The sequence below is a fragment of the Lucilia cuprina genome, chromosome 3 (genome assembly GCF_022045245.1).
Source record: "Lucilia cuprina isolate Lc7/37 chromosome 3, ASM2204524v1, whole genome shotgun sequence".
Classification (NCBI taxonomy): domain Eukaryota; kingdom Metazoa; phylum Arthropoda; class Insecta; order Diptera; family Calliphoridae; genus Lucilia; species Lucilia cuprina.
This window is the reverse complement of record NC_060951.1, coordinates 49396752-49418942: the sequence shown is the minus strand read 5'-3', so window position 1 is coordinate 49418942 and position 22191 is coordinate 49396752. Positions and strand designations below refer to the sequence as shown.

General features: G+C 28.3%; 3 protein-coding genes across 4 annotated transcripts in view; 1 reads left to right on the top strand and 2 right to left on the bottom strand.

Moving 5' to 3' along the window:
* LOC111674895 overlaps positions 1–22191 on the bottom strand; it is a 46404-nt gene that overhangs the window by 897 nt on the left and 23316 nt on the right. For both annotated transcript variants that reach the window (XM_023435574.2, XM_046947507.1), the window contains exons 3-5: positions 17159–17280; positions 357–474; positions 25–147 (exon numbers count right to left, since the gene is read on the bottom strand). In XM_023435574.2, coding sequence (XP_023291342.2) covers positions 25–147; positions 357–474; positions 17159–17280 — 363 coding nt within the window. The remainder of the gene's footprint in view (positions 1–24; positions 148–356; positions 475–17158; positions 17281–22191) is intronic.
* Positions 1081–4143, top strand: LOC111674894 (protein phosphatase 1H). The gene is made up of 3 exons (XM_023435573.2): positions 1081–2693; positions 2765–3403; positions 4058–4143. Exons 1-3 carry the CDS (start codon positions 1469–1471, stop codon positions 4132–4134), a joined length of 1941 nt encoding a protein of 646 aa, XP_023291341.2. The 5' UTR covers positions 1081–1468; the 3' UTR covers positions 4135–4143.
* Positions 9805–17122, bottom strand: LOC111674893 (ribosomal protein S6 kinase 2 beta). Its single transcript, XM_023435572.2, has 2 exons — positions 14237–17122; positions 9805–10933 (listed from the first exon to the last, which is right to left on the bottom strand). The coding sequence occupies exons 1-2, from the start codon at positions 16317–16319 to the stop codon at positions 10290–10292; spliced, it is 2727 nt and encodes a 908-aa protein (XP_023291340.2). The 5' UTR covers positions 16320–17122; the 3' UTR covers positions 9805–10289.

Below are 22191 nucleotides of genomic sequence, written 5' to 3'. Positions count from 1 at the left end.
TTTAGTTCTCTAAGTATAGTTTACATTTCCAGTGGCTGGTATAAGCATAACAGGTCTTCCGTTGGGCGCCATTTTCGGTTGTGCTGTCATCATATTACCATTTTGAGCTGCATACATCCATAAAGCTGCCAGTTTTTCATTGTTGTTCTAAAAAAGTATTTGTTATTAATTTGATTAAATTTAAAATTAACAGTTTTTTCCCGATTTCACTAACTCACGGTAAAATTTATTTTGAAAAATTTTAAGAACATACACAATAATATCTTAGTGATTCTTTGAGTGATTTTCATTCAAAATAGAATTTCCGTCCGAGAAACTTAATGCATTTTATTTAATTTAATTTTTGCGTGTCTCACCTTTTCACTACCAGCTATAGACATGGCCTTGACATATTGATCGACACTATCTGGATGAAGTGACAAGCCATTAGCATTTGATTTTATAATAATATCCTGCAATTCAGCAGCCTTGGATCTATAAGTAGAAAAAAATTACATATGTTTTATTAAACACTTGAAAAATAATATTTATTATATATAAACTATAAACAAAAATGTCATTAAGAATTTATTCCACAATATAAATATGTACATAAAAAATTTAAATTGTTTAAATCTAACGATTTTTTCTTTATTAGCCTTAACTGTTTAATTCAACACTGCATATAAAACACCACATTTTACAACACTTATAACCATTTATTTGGCACTTTGCAACACTAGTTTCTTATATGACATTTGACAACAACAAAACCCGTTTGACATTATTAGGGTGAATTTCATAAACAGAAAAAATAAGAAATGAAAAAATAGACGTGTAAAGATTATTAGAATTATATACGGTTTAATGTAAAATAAACTTAATTATTAAAAAAAATTACTCTAAACTTAATTTAAAACAACAATTCCATTTGTTTTTAATATAAAACCATAAATTATAACTGCAAAATAAAGAAATGTAAGGCAAAAACTAAAAAAGAAAAAATTATTGATTTTTTACCACAAAAAATAATAGAAGAAAAAAACAACAAAGAAAATATTAAGCAGAGGAAAATAAAACAAAATTTAAAAGAAAAAAATGTTTTATAATAAAACAAATTAACAAATTTTAAAAAACCTTAATAATTTCCATAAAATTGTACATACGTGGCTGCAAATTTAAAAAAAAAGAAAGAAAAATTAACAAAAAAACAGCAGATAAAAATCTAAACGTCTGACTAACATTAGAGCTAGAACAACAACAATCACAAATACTAAAACGTTATTATTACCTTCATCCCTCCTACAACTTACAGCTAATATTAAAACAATTTATCGTCATATGCTTGATTTGTGGTTGAGTTGTATAAAAAATTAGTAAGAGTGACCGCCGACAGAAGAGGAAAAAAGGGGGCAGAGTTTTGTAAACAAAACAAACTACCAAAATAATAAACTTAAAAGTTATAATATTTTATTAGTATTATAACAATATGTTTGCAAATTTTAAAAACCGTTTAGCTTCTGTTATAGCTCCTGATATACCAGCTTTACCCTCTAGCCATGATCATCATATACCGCGTGGCTCCTCGCACTATCATCAGCGCATGTTGCAGCAACAACAGCTACAAGATAAATTCGCCTATGCCCGTCCTCCTTTCTTACAGTTGTTGACTCCTGATGAACTCAAAGCTTCTGCCGATCACAATGTCCGGCCCATTATAGTACCCCGAGACATTGGCCTGCTGCCCTGGGGTACTGGCTATGCTGAGTGTGTTAATTCGGGTAAATCGGAATGGAATGAAGACCAGGGTGCCTTTTGCCGACAAGTTCTATCAGATCCTACACACCAATATCCTGATCTCCCTTATACATACTTTGGTATATTTGATGGTCATGCTGGTTATGGCGCTGCTTTGGCAGCTTCACATCAATTTCATCATATATTGCATGAAAAACTGGTCGATTGCATTGATTTACTGTTGCCTCGAGAGGGTATGGAAGATTTAATACCCAACTCCGGGCTCAACAAATCACAAACTGTAAATTCTTTTCCTCATCCGAGCCATTTTCAGCGAACAGTTTCAAAAGATGAACTAATTATAGGAGCGCTAGAAAGTGCTTTCATACATATGGACTCATTAATAGCCCAAGATCGTGATCGTTATCGTGATGCGGGTGGTTGTACGGCCTGTGTTTCGCTATTCATAAATGGTAAAATGTATGTTTCAAATGCAGGAGACAGTCGTGCTGTTTTGTGTCAAAGAAAAGTCGTAAATGGTAAACCACACGATGCCGAAAACTCTGATGGCTCGGAGGGTTCTTTTCCCGAGCCATTCTCTTTTGATCATACACCGGAAACAGAAAGAACACGTCTACTAGGTGTGGCTCAATATAAACCTCATTTAATGGGTAAATATTATACTGCCATGGAATATGCCAAACGGCCACATGAGCGTGACTTGGGTCAACGTATTTTATGTCGAACGGGAACTAACAAAGGTTGGACCTATAAAACATTAACGCGTGATGACTTAAAAATGCCCGTAGTAACGGGTGAGGGTAAACGTTCCCGGCTGCTGGGTACTTTAGGTGTTACACGTGGTTTTGGTGATCATGATTTATTGGCCATAGCCACTGGTACGCTAATTAAACCATTCCTCACAGCACAGCCAGAAGTTATTTACAGAGATCTCACAAAAATTGTAAGCATTCCAGGTAAGTTTCTAAATTTATGAATTGCAAATAGTTTTATAAATATTTAAATAATTTTTCTTTCTTCCTCGTAGATGAACACAATGAAGACGGTGACTATGGCATTCTTGTCATGGCCACTGATGGCCTTTGGGACGTTTCCGAAAACGATGCTGTTGCCCGCACGGTCTTTCAAACATTGCACAAATATCCAACCGAAAAACATCGTTACACAATGGTGGCTCAGGAGTTAGTTGCCAAGGCTCGTGGTAAAATTAACGATTATGGTCATTGGCGTTTGGCCGATAGTAAAGCAGCTGCCACAGTCGATGATATATCCGTGATAGTTATACCCGTCTATCAGTATTATAAGGAGCATGTAGAGTACGAACAAAAATGTTTGCGTGAATATCGTGAACGTTTGGAACGTGAAACGACAGCGCAAGCATTGGAGGCGAAGGAGGAAGAACAGCAGCAGCATCAACACGAACAAATTAATTCTTTAGTCAATGGTATGCAAGAAATGGCTCATGTGGTAGTCGAGCCAGAAGTTGAGGAAAAAGAAGAGAGTACGGAGGCAATTACTAAAGAGATTCTTAGTGAATCGGTAGCTGTGGGAGAGAGTAAGGAAAAGGTGGAAAGTGTTGAAGAACAAAAAATTGAAGAAGATGATTTAGATAAAACATTGGAACAATTCGAAGCTATCAAAGAGCCAAAAGAGTTGGAAAAAGAAGGTGAGTTAAAGAATTGAGTTTAAAAAATGTATGTTAGAGTCTTTTTATTTGAAAAAATCTAAAATAAAGTATTATTTTGTCGCAAAAAAATTTTTCTCCAGTGAATAAAGCTTTTGGTGGTGAAAATTTTCTGATAAAAAACTTCCTAATTTCTCTTTTAAAAATTTTCTAAGAAAAAATTTTTTTTCTAATTAAAAAGCTTTCTTAAGTGCAAAAAATCTTTCTATTGTTTGTTAAAGCTTTTTTTAATAAAAAACCTTTTATCAAAACTTGTTTTTAAAAGCCGTGTTAAAATCTATTTCTAGTGAATAAAAATATTCTAGGGCAAAAAGAAAAATAGCTTTTTCTAGCAAGAGAGTTGAGCTTTTTCTAGTAATTATTTTTATTTTCAAGTAAAAAGTTTTCCTAATGAAAAAGCTTCTCGTGCAAAAACCACTTCTGATAAAGTTTATTTTTCTGCAAAATAATTGTCCAATTCATAATCGAAGTCGTGTGTTTTTTACTACGATACAATAATACAACACTAATTGCCAACTGGACAAATGATTTTGTTGAGAAATATTTTTTATTTAAAAAGTTTTCAGTGTTTTTCCATCGATTTTTCACATTTGTTAAACATTTAACTAAAACTTGTATTTCTTTTTTAATCTATAGATTCATCGCCAGAAAAAACATCTCCCACTAAATCAAAGCAACAGCAACGTAAAAATCAACGTAAAGATAAACGTTAATTAATAAAATAAAAAAAATAATAGTTTTAAATAAAGCTTAATAAGAAATAGTAAATACAAATTCAAAATAAGCAAAAATAAAAAAATAATAAAATGTTCTATTGTTTTCATAAATTATGTATGTAAATTTTTTTAGTCATTTATTAACATAATTGTTATTTTAAAAAAAATCCTTTTATTATTTTATAAAATTTTGCCTTCTTGACTTTCCATTTTTTACATACACTACAAACAAAACAAACTCAATTATAGAAAAATAATTCCTTTGGTTGCATATTATTGTAAACCGCAAGTGAGCAAAGCCACATTAAATTTAAAATCTTGCAATTTTATTTAAAAACGAGAAAATACAATACACTTATATATTTCATAATTAAAACATGTATGCTGTATAAATTATTTTTTAAAAATAAGTTATATATATTAAAAATAAAATAATTATTGTAATTAATCATTTATAAATACCTAATAATAAAATTAATAAAGAACAAAATACCACAAAGAAACAGAATAGAAATAGAGTGAACTAAATAGAAAAGCATTACATACAAAGAAAATAAAATCAATTAAACGTTTGCAATAAATTTAGAAAATTTGAAAAGAAAACTTTGAAACAAAAAAAAATAACAAAACAATAAATGCAAGTTAATAAAATAAATAATTAAAAATAAATATAAACAAAAACAGAAAACTGTAACAAAATAGATAACAAAATGCTATTTATTTATAATACAATACAGAAACATTTGTTTATTTTAAACAAATATAGTATTCAATAAAACGTTTTTTTAAATAAAACTAAAAATCAATAAAAATGATTCATTTTATTTTTTTGTTTAATTTACAACTTGTTTGCTTTAACTATGGGATTTAGGGTTTTAAAGGTGTTATCATTTGTATTTGTTGGCCAGTTATTTGTATTATTAGTTTTGCCTAATAATTTCCTTATCGTTTTGCTTTTTTTGTGCACACACGTTTTTTCTTTGTTTTTTACTTAATGTATGATTTCCTGCATTTTTTTCTTTCAGTTAGTACAAATAAATGCTTCCAATTAGTGTTCCTATGTTTTTGTGTAGACATGTTCCGTTGTTTAACAAAAACATTTTGCAAATTAATGGAATTTTTATTTGTGTTTTTAATTCTATTGCCGACGTACATATGATTTGATAAGAAAAACATTGAAACTACATGGTATAGTCTTTTCCGTAGTAATTTAATCACCAGATACAAATGTGTGTATATTTTTGAAATTAATTTTATTAGATAATGCATATCAAAATTAAATTAATTTTTAAAAGTTTTTTTTTTATTAATTTTGCTAGTCATTTAGAATATTAAGTTTTGATATATAAACATATATAAATGTTGTCTTATTTTCTGTAACATAGCTGGACTATTGACTAGACTATAGTCCAAACTATTGTCCAGATCATTGACAGGACTATAAACCTGACTTTTAAGTAAAATATAGTCTACAAAATAGGTTAGACAATAGTCCAGACTATATCCTATCTTATAGAGTAGACTATATACCAGACAGAAGTCCAGCTTATGTACTAGGCTATAGTCTAGTATACTATAGTCCAAACTATAGACTTATAGAATAGACAACAGCCCAGCTTATCGACTAGACTGTAGCCAAACTAAGCTATAGAATAGACCATACTACAGGCTAACTTTATACTAGTTCATAGTCCAGCCTATAGAATAGACAATACCATACTATAGATTAGACTATATTGTAGAATATAGACCAGATTGTAGACAAAACTAGACAGTAGTCCAGCTAATAAGATAGACTATATGTAGGCTATAGTCCAGACTGTAGTTTAGACTATAGAGTATACTATCGACCATAATATAGCCAAGACTATACACTAGACCCTAGTCCAGCTTATAGAATAGACAATACCATATTATAAATTAGACTATAGAGTAGAATATAGAACAGATTGTAGACAAAACTATACAATAGTTCAGCTAATGTAGTCCAGACTATAGACAAGTTCATACTATTGGTTAAAGCATAGTCCTTACTATTGATTATACACTAGACTGTGTACTAGACAATAGTCCAGGTTTTAGACCAGACTGTAGTCCAAGTTATATAGATTATAGAACAGACTATAGTTCAAATTATGGAGATTTTAGTCCTGACTACAGACTAGACTGTAATTCAGACTATTGACTGTAGTATAGTCCAGACTGATACGACGATAGTGAAGAATATAATACTGACTATAGAGTCAGTACTACATGCTGTAGTTTAGGCTACAGAATTAAGACTATAGTAAAGACCATTGATTAGAAACTATAGTCAAGCATAAAATCCAAATTATAATTTATAATGCGGTCTACAGACGAATGTCTAGTTCTATCTACAGCTTAAACTATAGTCTTGACAATTAGTCTAGACTAGTATGGCCTATAGACTAGACAATCGTAGACTATACTAGCTTAGATAATTTTACACATTTCAATCGCACTTTGAAAGTTTCTCCCGATAAATACATTTACCAAAAATTTACATAAACCGTAAATGTTTTATAAAAGACTAACTATTAACTCAATGAGAATTCAAAAAGCCTATTTTACAAAATATTATAAGTTACGCGCAATTTCATTACACTTAATTGTTGCCTTCTTTTTCCTTATTACCTAAATAAAAGAAAATAATAAAACACATTTGAAATTAAATTTCATGTTTGTAAGGATTTTGTTTTTTTTAATAATATTTGGTTTTATTTAAATATACAATACTTAATTTGTTTTAAAATTATTAAATTTGCTCTTTAATGAAACTTTTTTTTTTAAATTTTTTGTTTAATATTTAATAATACGTTTAAATGTCTTAACTAAATGCAACAAATAAAAAACAAAATTAAAAAATAATCTTACTTAGGAAAACTTGAATAAAATTTTGTAATTTTATAATTTTTTTTATTTTTATTAATATTTCGAATAATAAATTTTTCGAATTCTTAGAAAAACACATACAGACATTTAATACTCTTTTTTATCGAAAAATATGTTAATATATGAATATTTGTATGTATATATATATATATTTTAAGTAATTATTATTAATTAATTTATTTTATATTTAGTTTAATTCATTATGTCTATAAAGAGCAACTCTTTATTTATGTTAACCATTTAAATGTAAGCAAATTACAATTATTTAATATTTTTTCTTTTTTAATATTATATTTATTTATATATATAAAAAAATTGTAAACAATAGTTTTAAAGTTAAAGTAGCTGCTTCGTTTTTATCATCGTATGCAGTTTGTGGGGAGGAAAAATAGACGTTAGAAAAAAAATACTGGACATAGAAAAAAGCAAGTTTTGTTTTGTTAATAAGAAAATAATTTATTTCTTAAAATTTGTTATTAGTTTAGAGTTAAATAGATTGTAGAGTAAATACTTTTGTTTTAGTTATTATTATAATATATGTAAGTGTATATAAAATTATTAGTTATTTTAGTTTGTTTAATATATGTATAGTATATTATTAATATTATTATATAATTTCAATATTTATTTGTTTTGTGATTTTAAAAACTGTGTCAGCAATAATTAACAATTTATTTTATTTTCTTTTTTTGTTTTAGTTTAGGTTTTAATTAATTAACTACATTTTATTTTTTTAAACAAGTTTATTATATATTTTATGTAATTTTCAATATTAGCTAATATTCTTTTTTCAAAAATATGATTTTTTTCTTATTTTTAAGTTGAAAAGGTTTAACAGGTCATAGGGTTTCAATTATTTATTGTATTTTATTCGGAGTTAACGGGACGTAGGTATTTTTTTCATATGTAGGGTGTAAGCTGATTTTTTTTTTTTGGTTAATTAAAAGTTTTTTTTAAATAATAATTTTTTTTAATAATTTTAGTTAAAAATACATTATGAGTCATTATAAGTCAAATGCAATATGTTTTTGAATCAACTGAATATTTTTTTTTTTGGAAATTGTGATCATTTGATAAATTTAGTAAATTCTTTCTTAGAAGATCAGTTATTGTTTGGGCAGAATGTCGATATAAATATGTGTTAACTTTCTGAATATCACTCGTTTTTAAACGAAAAAAGCAAATCAAAATTTTGTACTTCGTAGAGTATTTTTCAAATAGCGAATCCTAAATAGAGTTTTGAATCTAAATCGCCTATTTAATTTTTGCGATCAAATCACTTTTATTACAAAAGTTCTAGTTTTTAATTCATAGTTTAAACGATATTTAATCAGATTATTTAATCTCAAAATATATTTAATAAAATGTGAATACTTTTTAGTGATCTAAAATAAGTTTTGTAATATTAAAATATATATTTTAAAATCTCTTTCTCTTTTTGCCTTTCTCTTTAACACAGATCATTTTAATCTAACCCTCAAGTTAAAAACTGGCTCATAATAAGATACTGTGTTATCATTTGACGTTGATTTACAGTTTGAACATTTCTTAGATTATTGTTTTTCTCTTTACTTTTTAATTTAGCTGTGGTTTTTAAATTGACTCTAAGAAAATAAAGCAAGGGTGAAGAACTTATTATTCTCAATATCTGTGGTCCTTCAAACATTGAACACTCACTCAGCAATTGCAATCTGCTAACCATTAAATATTTAATAAGTGACATTTAGTTGGAAGACGAACAGATTAAGAAAAATAAGTTTATTGTTAATAAAATTTCCCTTAAAAGCGACTTTCAAAATTTGTCTGCAAAATCGTAAAAAATTCTCTTTTTATTTTTGCTCCTTCGAATTTTATATGAATCAATGCTTATAGATATCAGAAATTAATTCAATAAGTAGTGACTTGTTAGAACTTTCCCCCTAAACTTTTTTGATTTTTCAAGTCAGATACGGACCAGCGAATGTAGATACAAAAAAGATTTTGAATTTAAATATAATGGATAATCATCAAATATCATAAAATAACTGAATTTTTGGTCCTTTGAATCGGATACGAATCAAAAACTATAGATGAAATATTTCCTCAAAATTTTTCGTATATCGAAACGGATCAAAGAATCATAAATATCTATTGAATGATTTGTATAATTTTGGATATAAATTTATCATACAAACTTCTAAAGGATTGTTAACGTATTTTTATAAAATTTATTGATGCAATTTATTTAAATAAATGCAAACAAATAGAGAATCTTGAGAAGCCAAATATGATTGTCTAGAACCAAAAAAATAACTTTCCTGATTAATATACCTGCAAGTAATTGGAATGTTTATATAAAGGAAAAAAACAATTTTAAACTGCGTCAATTGGAGGAAATTTAGTTTGATCTTCTTAGAAAGTATTTAGAATTATATCTATCATCATTTATTTTTAAAACGTAAAGATGTTTGGATGAAAATCAAGTAACAAATAATATTATAAAAATTACTTCAAAACATTTTTTCAAATAAAATCAACTTACTTAAAATAAAATCTCATAATATATTGGTTTTATAAACGAAATTAAAAAAATGCATATAATAAATTCGAATAACAGTTTTCAACCTGTTAAAGACAAATGTATAAACAACAGTTTTTTTCCTGAAAAAAATCTATTGTTTTCCAACAGTTTAATAACTTTTTTAAAGGAAAAGTAATATTTTAACTAATTTATTAAATTAAAATTTATAATAAAAAATTTTAACTATTGTAACTGCTATAAAGAATATTTTTTATATTTTGTTTTTATACAAAAAAGAAACAAAATTATAAATAAATTATTAGTGTTAATAATTTCTTATTTTCTTGCCTTTTTTTAATTATAAAATAAATAATTAACTTGTTTACTATAAATGGAAGATTGATTATATATAATAACTAACTTCTTATATTAAAATTTAAGAAGTTTCAAAATAGTGTTTGTTCTTTTTTTTTCATTTTTGTTTTCTAAGTAAAAAGTTGTGCTTAATTTTTTTGTAAAGTTAGAAAAAAAAGTAAGCCAGTGTTTCACAACTCGTGTTTAGCAAAAAATTTACCTTTTTTGTTGAGTTTAATTTTTGTTTGTTTTCATCAATTAGTAAAGCTTTACTTTTCTTTAGAAGGAATTTAGTTTTGTTCACTTTTCTCATGTCTCATAATTATCTTAAAAATTTCAATTTAAAACGTATTAAAAATGCTGGCCATCTAAGAGAAGCTTTCGATTACGTTTGTAAATTGGCACGATCTTTGGCACGTCGTTTGGCCAATGTTGATTGTTCGACAGGCCCCACATTGGCCGCCTGCGGTATGGCAATGGCTCTAAAAGTGGCATCCACAGCACCACGTAAATTAGCATTTGCTTCTCTCACCATATTGGCATTATTTGTAAAATTAGAGGAAATACCTGTAACAGCGGCAGCAGCAGCAGCTTGATTTGATAATGATGAATTTGTTGGCGTAATACTGCTAGGAGCACAATATTCTGTTAAACGCACAGAACCAGCTGATTGTTCTTTTAGCCAGGGATGTTGTAGTATTTGTGCTGCTGTCGGACGATTTTCCGGTACAATATGCAACATTTGTCTTAGTAAATCTTTGACGGGATGCGAAACTAGCGTCCATCGTGTCGAGGTAAAATCTATATGTCCAGATCCTATTCGTTTTAATATCACATCGGGTGAATCATTAGGTGTCGATGCAAAGGGTGTTCGTCCCGACAGCATTATATAGAGGAGAACACCTAATGACCATATATCACAGGCCAAATCATAGCCTTGTCGTTTTAATACTTCAGGAGCTACAAAATTCGCTGTATAACAGGGTGTCATAAGTAGACCATTATCGGCACGTAATTGTTTTGCAAAACCTAGAGAAGGAGGGCATTTTGAGTATTAAAGGATGTTAAGTGTTATAAAGAATTTAAAATTGTTATAATGGTCAAATACCGTAAGTGGACAACTATCAACTTTATGTCTAAAAATTTATTGAAAAAAAATTAAATATTTTTTTTTTTAAATTTTATATTTCCTTTAAAATTTTGTATAAAAAGAGAATTTATAACAAATTTTCTAGATTAAGAAAATTAAAAAAAATCTATAAAATAATATTTAAAACAAGAAAATTTATTAAAAATTATCTATAAATAGAAATAGAAAATTTCTTATAAAATGGGAATTATTCGAAATTAAATTAAAAAAAAATGAAAGAAAATGTTTTTTAAACAAATTCTGTAAAAAAAATTTATCTAAATTTTAACAAAAAAAAAATTATTAAAATAAAAAATTATTGCAAATTTTCTATAAAAATAAAATGAATCGAAAATTATTTACAAAATTTAAATTGATCGTAATTTTCTATAGAAATTTGATCTTAACTTTTCTATAAAATAAAATTGATTCTAATTTTATAAGATTAAACGAAATTAATGTAACGAACATTAAAGAATTCCATAAAAATATTTTTTTTCGAAATTTATTTTACTTTTTGAAAATTTTCTTTAAAATTAAATTTTATCGATATCTATATATAAAAAATTTAATGAACGAATGTTTGTTTGAACTTTATAGACATGTAAACGGCTGAACCGATATTTCTTACATATTCACCGTCTCCCCCTGTATGTCTCAAAGTAACTATATGCTACTTTTTACTTCAAAATTTCAAGTGGCCGACGTGCCACGCCCACATTCAAAATAAGTGTTAAAAGTCACATATTTCAGAAATTGCAAGAGTAAAAGTCCTCAAATTTTGTATGGACAACTTTGAAATCCATAGGAATATTTTTGGACAAAATGGGCGGAATGGCTATAGGAGGCGTGACAGCTACCATATTAACAAAATATTAAATCACTATATCTAAGAAAATATTACAGAATCACTTAAGTATCAATATGATTATTTAAGGAAAAAAGGGTGGACAACAGTAGGCGTGGCTACTCCCATATAAATTGAATACAAAAATTCGCCCATCTGGGAACTTTTTTAAGTTAGAATTTTAACATTTTGCACGAAGAACTTTAAAGTCCATGTAAAATTTTCGGATAATAAATTGGCGGATTACCAATGGGGGCGATGCACCTTCCATATAAAAAAATATACAAAAATTCGGTTATCTGGAAAACTAATAGAGCTAGCTTCTTCATTTTGGAGAAAAAGGACTTTCATTAAGGAAATCGAAACCCCCATATTAATAAATAGAAAAAATCGTATGTCTGGGAAACAATTATAGCAAAAATCCTCAAATTTTGCACGAAAACGTTTTTGGATTATTAAATATTTCTACAAAATGACAATTTATCCAAAACTGTTAAATTCCAACGAAAGGGTTGGTATTTAATCAACTTATGTAAATAAAAAAAATTTGAACAAACAACGAATATCTTATAACAAACTTATAAAATCATTGAACTTTTAAACCAACCCACTCACAAAAGGACAAACAGAAGTTTGAAAAAAATTATAAAAAAAATTAAAACAAACAAGCAAACAAAACACAACATTTTCATTAAACAAATCTAATTTTATTCCGTCATTTTAATTGACTTTTGTTATATTTATCTGATTTCTTTGTTTGATGTGAGTCTGTGGATATAAAAATAAAAATGCAAAGAAGGGGATGGGAATGCGTGCGTAAATGCCATAAGACAACTAACAAAATGTTGTTTGTAGAGCTTGCTAATAGTAGCAGTAGTAGTAATGAATGCGGGAGCAGCAGCAACTACTGCAACCACTAGGGGTGGTTCTAAATTTAGAAGCACATTTTTTTATACTTTCTTCTGTTTTTAATGTAAGTAATTGAGTTTATGAAAGTGTATGTTAACAAGAAGGAACAAGTATGACTGACTGGCTGTCTGACTGAATGACTGAATTTGCGGTGTGTGGGTTGTAATATGAAACAGAATGTTTTTGTTTGTGATTTAAAAAATATTTTATAAAATATTTATTTAACAACATGTGGTTTGAAATTGTGTTATTGTTTACGGCAAATGATGAGTATATTTTTTTTTTACATTTTGGAACACAAGAATCACAGCAGAGTGTAAAAGAGCAGCTAAGGAAACGACATATGTTGTCATGACCAAACAAAACGACCGGCTTAAAGTATTTTTCTTTTTTGTGTTTTGAGAAGTAAAAGTAAAATATTAATGAGTTTGCTAACGAAAAAAATAAGAAAGAGGAATGAATACACTTTAATAGGTAAAATGAAAATTTGTAATGAAATTTTGTGTATTATATCCTCACCCAGCAACGTTTATATTTACAAAAAGTAGATTATTTGCGTAATTTATTGATTTTCGCTTTTTTTGTCTTTTTTTTGGGAATTTTGCTAAAACATTTATATTTTGTCTTGTTCAACAAGTCTGAGCTACTTAATATTTCATCCTTTGTGAATGAACTTGGATATTGTTATAATGAGAATAAATGTTTGAAAAAAGGGAAAATTTACATAAGAACGAATTGTTTGGTGTATATTTTCTCTATGGCAAATTGAGGGAATTTTGATGGAACTTTGTGTTGAGAAGGTGATTTGCTAAATGTTATACATATAAAGCTTAATGAAGAACATTTTTATTTATATTCAAAATTATTACTTTTTTGAGAATTGTATTATATTGTAATAAATGTTTTATTTACATAATTCTGATGAATTGGTATTTTAAAAAAAGTATCTTTTAGTGAAAGTCCATCTTAAAATACATTTCCAAAACAAGAGAATTTATTGACATTTTATCAAAAAAAAAAGTTCTATAAAGAAACAAATTTCCCAAAGTATCTATAATTAAAAATTTGTTTTAAAAACTTTTTTAAAAGTATATTTTCGAAATTTTTATAAAAAAAATAAATTATCAACATTTTCTAGGACATAGAATTTATTGAAAATTTACGGACAATTTTCTATAAAATTTTAAATTTATCAAAATTTGTTTCTAAAACCAAATTAAGCGAAAATTTTCTCTAACAGGAAATATATTGATAATTTTCCGAAAATAAAAAAATATCAAAAATCTTCTCTAAAAAATATATATTTTTTTAATTAATCGAAAATTTTCAATGAAAAGAAAACTTGTTCATTATTTCCTATAAAAACTATTTTTACTTTCAAAACTTGAATTGTCCAGTCCTTGTCGAGAAGTCTTTCAGTTGGGGATAAAAAATCATTATTACTTACCTAAATCACAAAGTTTCAAAGTTTCTGGTGTCTGTCGCATACTGGCATAAATCATATTTGATGGCTTCAAATCACGATGCACTACACCATGTTCGTGCAGATAGGCAACCGCTGAAACCATAGTCCTTAAAACCGCACTAGCCTCACTTTCACACATTTGACCAACAGCCAATATGCGATCCAACAATTCGCCACCTTTTAAGAGTTCCATAACCAAATATGCGGAAAGAGCATCTTCATATACCGAAAACAAAGTAACAATATTTGGATGATTGCCATAACGCAACATAATTTCTACTTCCTCCCAGCAATCCGATGAGGAAGAATTAGCCATATAGGCAGCTTTTTCTATAATTTTAACAGCAAAATGTTTTTTCGATGATTTGTGTTCGCAAAGGCGGCATACGGAGAAAGTGCCTCGACCTAACTCTTGTAGTAAATTGTAATCTTGATGAAAATTTCCGGGTAAAACGCCGGGTAGAGAGCGTGGTGCCTGTTGGCTGGGTAAATAAGGGGACTGAGGTAACGAGGAATGGTTGCTTAAACTTTGTTCCAATAGAACGGGAGCAACAAAAGAAAAACCTCTAAATATTTCATGGGCCGAGGCAGAAATGGGTCCTCCAGGAGAATCCCGTGGAGATTTTGAAGTATATTCCACATCGAAATAGAAAGCATCATCTCGAGAAACGGCTGGTATAAAAGGAGGTCTTACTTCCTTCTTTTCTAAGCGTGACCAATCAATAGTAGCAAAGAAACAGTGAGCTTTGATATCCATAATGCCATTTGCTCCTGCTCCTAATCTATTTTGAGGATTTCTTTTAAATAGTGCTCTTAAAAGAGCCTGAGCCTCTGGTGACAGATTCTCTGGCATGCCTAATTTAGATCTTAATATTTGATTCATGGTTTCCTGTCTAGATTGACCATGAAAAGGCAAATTTCCAGTTAACATTTCATACATTAGTACACCAAATGACCACCAGTCGGCGGCAAAATCATGTCCCTTTCTATTGACAATTTCGGGAGCCATATATTCTACTGTGCCACAAAAACTATAGGTTTTAGAGCCATCTAAAGGCTGCTTTGACAAACCAAAGTCGGTCAATGCTATATGACCATTTTCGTCTAAGAGTATATTCTCCGGTTTCAGATCACGATATATTATGCCCAAGGAATGCAGGTGATTTAAAGCCAAAGCCAATTCAGCCAAATAAAATTTAACATCTTCCTCAGTAAACATGACTTCCTTGGAGAGACGAGTAAACAAGTCACCTCCTCTTAAAAAGTCCAATATTAAATACAATTTTCCGGGCGTTTGAAAGGCATAATGTAATTTTACTATAAAGGCATGTCCCACATCGGCCAAAATCTTGCGTTCATTTGTACTTCTTACTCTATCCTTGATTTTCAAGGTGGCTTTCTTTAACACTTTCATGGCATACAGAGTTCCCGCATCTTTACCCACAATTTTACGCACCAAAAACACTTTGCCAAACGAGCCTTCGCCCAAAACACGCAAAAGTTCAAACTGCGAGGGGTCGGCTTTTTCATGGCCCTCTTTTATGACCTCGCGCAATTCAAATTCATTTTCCCCACAATCAATGTTGTTGGGGCCACCTTGACCTCCAGTGGAATGAGTATAACATTCAGAATCACTTAAATCCATTAAATCATTGTTGGAATGTGGTAAATTATTTTGTAACGTCGTTGCAGTAGTAGTAGTAGTACTACTACTAGCGACTACCCCCTGTTGCTGTTGTTGTTGATGATGATGATGTTGATGTTTACCTAATGCTGCCTGCAGCTGTGAAGGTTGTAGGTTCTGTTGCTGTTGTTGCAGTTGACGTCTTTGACATGACGTCACTGTTGTTACACCCCCGCTTTCCTCATCTGTGGGTGTATGTTCCATGGGGGTTACCGCCAGACTACTGCAACCGGAAGAGGTAATTTGCATACGGGATATACCCACATGATCACTAAGATTGGAAGCCGCATTCGAGGTGGACAATGAACTGGGTATGGCAGCCGTTGTAACGCCCAATTGTTGCTGTTGTCTTAGATCTTTATGAAGATCTGCCAACGGCATGGCGGCGTTAAATGTAAACTGCGAAGCTAACGTGATGGCAAAAATATTGAGCTAATTTTTCAAGCAAATATGTGAAAATAACGATTAGAAATAATTAAACGCAAACACTAAGTTATTTTATTATGCTCAATGTAAAGAAACACACAATATTAATGACCTCCAGAAGGCGTAGGCGCTTGGCCTTCATACAAAACACACAACAAATTTCCTGTTTTTTTCTTTCTTTCTTTCACCACACAGCACTTTCTAATTACAATATTTGCATTTTGCTTTATATTTTAAACATGTTAAATAACATTTATTTTTCGATTATTCAACTTAATTTCTTTAATTTGTAGCTTTTTCTAATATAATATAATTTTTCTTTATAAGAATTTGCAATTTTTTCGTATTTTTTCTTCACTTATTGTTCACTTTTTAATTGTCAAATTATGACTAAAAAAATACTTCAATTAATTGTTAGTTGTCATTATTTTAAGAGAGCCAGTGTTGTGTTTATTTCATTTTTGCTCTTGAAGAGTAAATTTACACAAGAATATTGTGTAAACACAGTGAATCATAACAGAGTTGTATGAAATTTTTGTTTGTTTTTTTAGTATTGCCAATTGTTTTCAATAAGTAAAAACCGTTAATAGTGTGTAATTTGAAATTTATTCAATAGAAATCATGTATATGAATGTTTATGACTCATTTTTAACCTTAAAATATTAATGTTTTGCATATTTTTTTTTAAATTATATAATGACCTTTAATTAGCAAACGCATGATAATTATTTGCAATATTTTAAAAGGTTTTTGTTTAATTGCTATTTTATTAAAATATATATATTCTCACTTACCTTGAACACATTTGCAAGGCACAACGATACACCGATAGTATGCTGACAATAAAATGCAAAAACAATGTGAATATTAAACCAGAGGCCGCTGAAATTTCACTATTGGCGTTTAATAAATTGAACTGAAAAGACAATATAGTAATTTAAATAATATTATTAATTTAATCATTAGATTTAGTTATGAATATTTATAATAGTTTATAAAAGTAGAACTAATTTTATTTTTTTAAACTGTAAAAATGTTAATACATACTAATTTACGTTAATAAGTTTTTAATACACATTTAAAAATGTTAACTATATATTTAGTTTTTGGTTAAAAGGAATCTTTTTTAACATAATTTACAGTGTAGAAAACCATTAATTATAATGAATTATTATTTTATACTTCCCTAGATAATTTTATTATGTATTTGTTTTTTCAAAGAAAATCTGTTAATTTAATTTTTTTCATTAATTTCATCTATTAGTGCTCAATGTGATTGGTAACTCTCTACACTCTAACTATTTGGCAACTTTATTTTTTGCTTAACCGGCAACACTACCATCAAAACTGTCATTTTCCTTTTCCGCCATTTAGCAATGACACTTGCATAGTTTTCTTTTATATTGCAACAAGTGAGACGGTTCGTGAAAATGTTCATATTAATTTAATAAAAAATAGTGTAAATAATGTGAAAAATAATATAAATTTATCGGAAAAGTGTTAAGAAATGTGTTTGCTTTAAAATAAAGGTAAAATCTTAATGAAAAGTGTACAAATAAATGAAAAAATCAAGTGCAAATATTTTAGCAAATTTGCGACAGCGCAGCCTCCATTTTTTCACTTTCAGGCAGAGCAGTTGTTAGTCGTTTTATGATGACAGCGCAGCTTTAGAGGGCTTTGCTAAGTTAAGAGATAAATAGTTTAGTGTTGAAAAGAGAATAAGCAAAAAGTCTTCTCTTTAATTGGTTAGAGTAAGTGTTTTGAGAAATTTTAATTGAAGACGTTATTTTAGAATTTAAATAATTTAACATTTAATTACGAAATAGAACTAAATGACTACAAAGTTGACTTAAAATAGTGGCACTATGAAATTATTTCAAAGAACAGTCCATAGATTAGACTCACCAATAGACTAGACCATTGACTAGTCATTAGACTAGTCGAAACTGGTCAAAAAACGTTTTGCTCACAAACTAGTTAATATACTAAATCTTCGAATAATTCATAGACTAATCCATAAATCAGACAATATTCTAGTCAACAGTCTACTTCATAAAATATGCAGTAGGATAGTTCACAGACAAGATCTTCAACTCATCAATAACCGAGATCACCGACTAGTAAATAGACTAGAACATCGACTAGTCAATAGACTTGACAATATAATATTCAATACAATAGTTCATAAAAAAAGTTTAACATATTTTATAACTTCAAATATTAACATATTCTATAACTTCAAATATTATGGATTTATTCTTCGTTTATTTGCACAAAGAAACATTTATCTTTATACCCATAGTTATTTAATAATCTCAATAATATAATAATCCCAATTAAAATTTCATTTATAAACCTTTGTTCTATTATTTCTTTAAATTTTATTTGAATTTTTTTATTTATTGAAAAAAAAACATGTAAATTTTCGAAACTTTAGTTTAAATCAAACTAAATCTATATTAAAACACATTTCTTTAAATTTTTCTATTATTCATGATTTAAAAATAACGATTTTTTTATCAACAATTTCAAAAGTAGCATTGGTAACTTATTTCTAACTTTGTACACAAAATTCACATCTGGCATCACTTCGTAATCTTCGCCTACATGTCATTTTCCTTTTCCGCCATTTATTAGCAAACTGTCATTTAGTTTTCTTTTATTTTGCAACAAGTTTAGCCGGTTCGTGTAATAGCTCGTATAAATATTATAAAAAAGTGTATAAATATCTTACAGAATTTAATGTAAATTGCACAAAATGTTAATTAAAGTGTTAGCTTTCAAATAATAGTAAAATTTTTACGAGAAGTGTTAAAATAAATAAGTTATTAAAGAGCAAATATTTTGCAAATTTTGCGGCAGCGTTGTCTTAATTTTTTCACTTGCGGCAGAACTGTTAGCGCAGGTTGTGTTATGACAGCGCAGCTTATACTTGTGCTCAGTAGATTGTTGTTGGTGTTTTAAAGAGAGTAAGAGCTCTTTTATTGGTTTTGTGTTTGTTTTGATTTTGTCAAGTGGATGTTTTAAGATGTTAGGGCTTTTTATTAATAATATGTAGTTTTTAAAATCTTATTAATTAAAAAACAATATTGTTTTAATTGTAATCTTGTTGCAAATATTGTAAAAGTCGAAAAAACAGAAAAATGTGTGGTTAAAATATAAAAAAATAAAATTGTTTAATGCAGTTAAAATAATAATTCATTCAAAATTGTAAAAATATAAAAAAATAATTTCGTTATATTGTCCTGTCTAAATAAAATAAAAAAATGGTAATTAAAATATGTAAAAGTGTTTTAAAAAGTTTCTAGTTAGATTAAAAATTTAAGAAGTAATTGAAGACTAGTCCCTTTATAAATGTAAAAAATATCATTAATTTTGAAAGTATGTTAATAAATGTAAGTTGTTCATTTAACAACCGCGTTGTACAATATTCTAATCAATAAACAAGTTCAAGTAACAATTCATATACAAATTCATTCAGTCTGGACTTATCAATTCTATAGTCCTTCAATTACACTACAGAGTAATTTAAAGAATTTTCAATAAACTAATTTATAGTTTTGTCCATAAATTATTTCAAAGAACAATCCATATGTTTGATAACATAATTAATCCATCTACAATTAATTGAACTAGACATTATACTTGGTTATAGACTAGACCATCGACTAATCAATAGACTAGTTTTAAATACATATTCAAAATTTTTGCCCAAAAATTAGTCAATAGACTAAATCTTCGATTAGGTTCATATTCAGTCAGTCTAGTCTAAACTTCACAAACTATTCAATAGAGTAGTCCATAGATTTGCCAAAAAACTAAGTCTTCGACTGATCAATGACCTAGATCATCGACTAGTCAATAGACCAGACTAACGACTAGTAAATAGACTAGACCATTGAATATTTAATAGAATAGTTCATAAAAAAGCTTTAATTTTTATTACTTCAAATATTATGGTTTTATTCTGCGTTCATTTGTACAAAGAAATAGATATTTATTTTATAATACATTTTTTATAACAACTTACAGAACAAAAAAATTTCCTAATTAAAATGTATGTTCTATTGTTTCTTTCAATTCTATTTAAATTTATTTACTTATTGAAATAATATTCAATTTTTCATAAACTCTAGTTTAAATCAAACTTAATACATTTTAAAACACATTTCATCAAAATTTTCCAGTATTCATGTTTTAAAAATAACGATTTTCTATGAACAACTTCAAAAGTAGTATTGGTAACTTCTTTTTTACTTTATATACAAAATACACATCTGGCATCTCTTCGTAATCTTCGCCTACATGTCATTTTCCTTTTCCGCCATTTATTAGCAAACTGTCATTTAGTTTTCTTTTATTTTGCAACAAGTTTAGCCGGTTCGTGTAATAGCTCGTAAAAATATGTTAAAAAGTGTAGAAATATCTTACAGAATTTAATGAAAATTGCACAAAATGTTAATTAAAGTGTTAGCTTTAAATAAATAGTAAAATTCTTACGAGAAGTGCTAAAATAAATGAGTTATTAAAGAGCAAATATTTTGCAAATTTTGCGGCAGCGCTGTCTTCATTTTTTCACTTGCGGCAGAACTGTTAGCGCAGGTTTTGTTATGACAGCGCAGCTTATACTTGTGCTCAGTCGATTGTTGTTAGCAGTGTTGCCAACATTGGTCAAGCAAAACGCGCGCAAAAAAATTAAAAAGGGGTAAAAAAGCGTAATTTTCTAACTGAAAATGGGTAAAAAGGCACTAACGTTTTTTCAGTCAAATATTGTTTATTTTAATATAAATTGCACATTATTTCGCTCATTTCCTACAAGACTCCAAAATTCGTTTTTTAGAACATTGGGCTGCAAAACAAAACATGCGTCATACTAAAGTCTTTCACCGGTGTGAGTTAGATTTTTAGTAACGTAAGAACTAAAACTAATGTTTGACGAATATTAGATAAATAAGATGAGAATTTTAAAAATAGTAAAATGTCATTAAACATTCAAACTGACAGGCACACTACCAACTGGCCAACCGATGTACCCACACCCAAATTGTAAAATTTTACAAAACTTATGAAATATATTTTTTTTTGCAAAATCTATATATATTATTTCGTCATAAAATTTGGCATAAAGAATTATAATAAAAATCTTTTTATTGCGAGTACAACGATGAAGTAATCATGGAGGCTTTATATATGAGGGATAGATTCAATTGTGTAAAAAATTATATAAAACTTATTTTTTGTCAATTTTCATCGCTGTACTCATATTTTTAAGGGGACCTTAATAGGGGGTAGGGTACGTTACCGATAAATCCGAATTAAATTCGGTAGGAAGATTACATTTGTATAAAAGTAGTTTATTTCGAATTTCTCCGCTAAACACGTATTTTTAAGTCAGTAATGAGCGTTAAAATCAATTTTTGAAGGTGACCATATGTGGGGGTAGGGTCAATTATGGACCGATTGCCGTAAAATTTGCTAGAGATTTTGGCTTATATAAAACATATTTATGTCGAATATTTTTAAGTCGGTAATGAGTATTAATGTCATTTGGTAGAGAAATTTTGATGCATATTTAAAATTTGTGGAAAAATTTAACTCGTTTGCTCTTTACGTTCTAACCCTATCGTGCTTTCAACAGACAGACGGACGGACAGATGAACAGACGGATGGACATGGTTAGATCGCCTTAGAATTTAATAAGGACCCTAAATATATACGACCAATGTGTTACAAACGGAGTGACAAAATCAATATACCCCACTCATCTTGGGTATATGTTGGGTATAAAAAGCACTAAATGCACTGTCATAAAATTAGAAAGCACCAC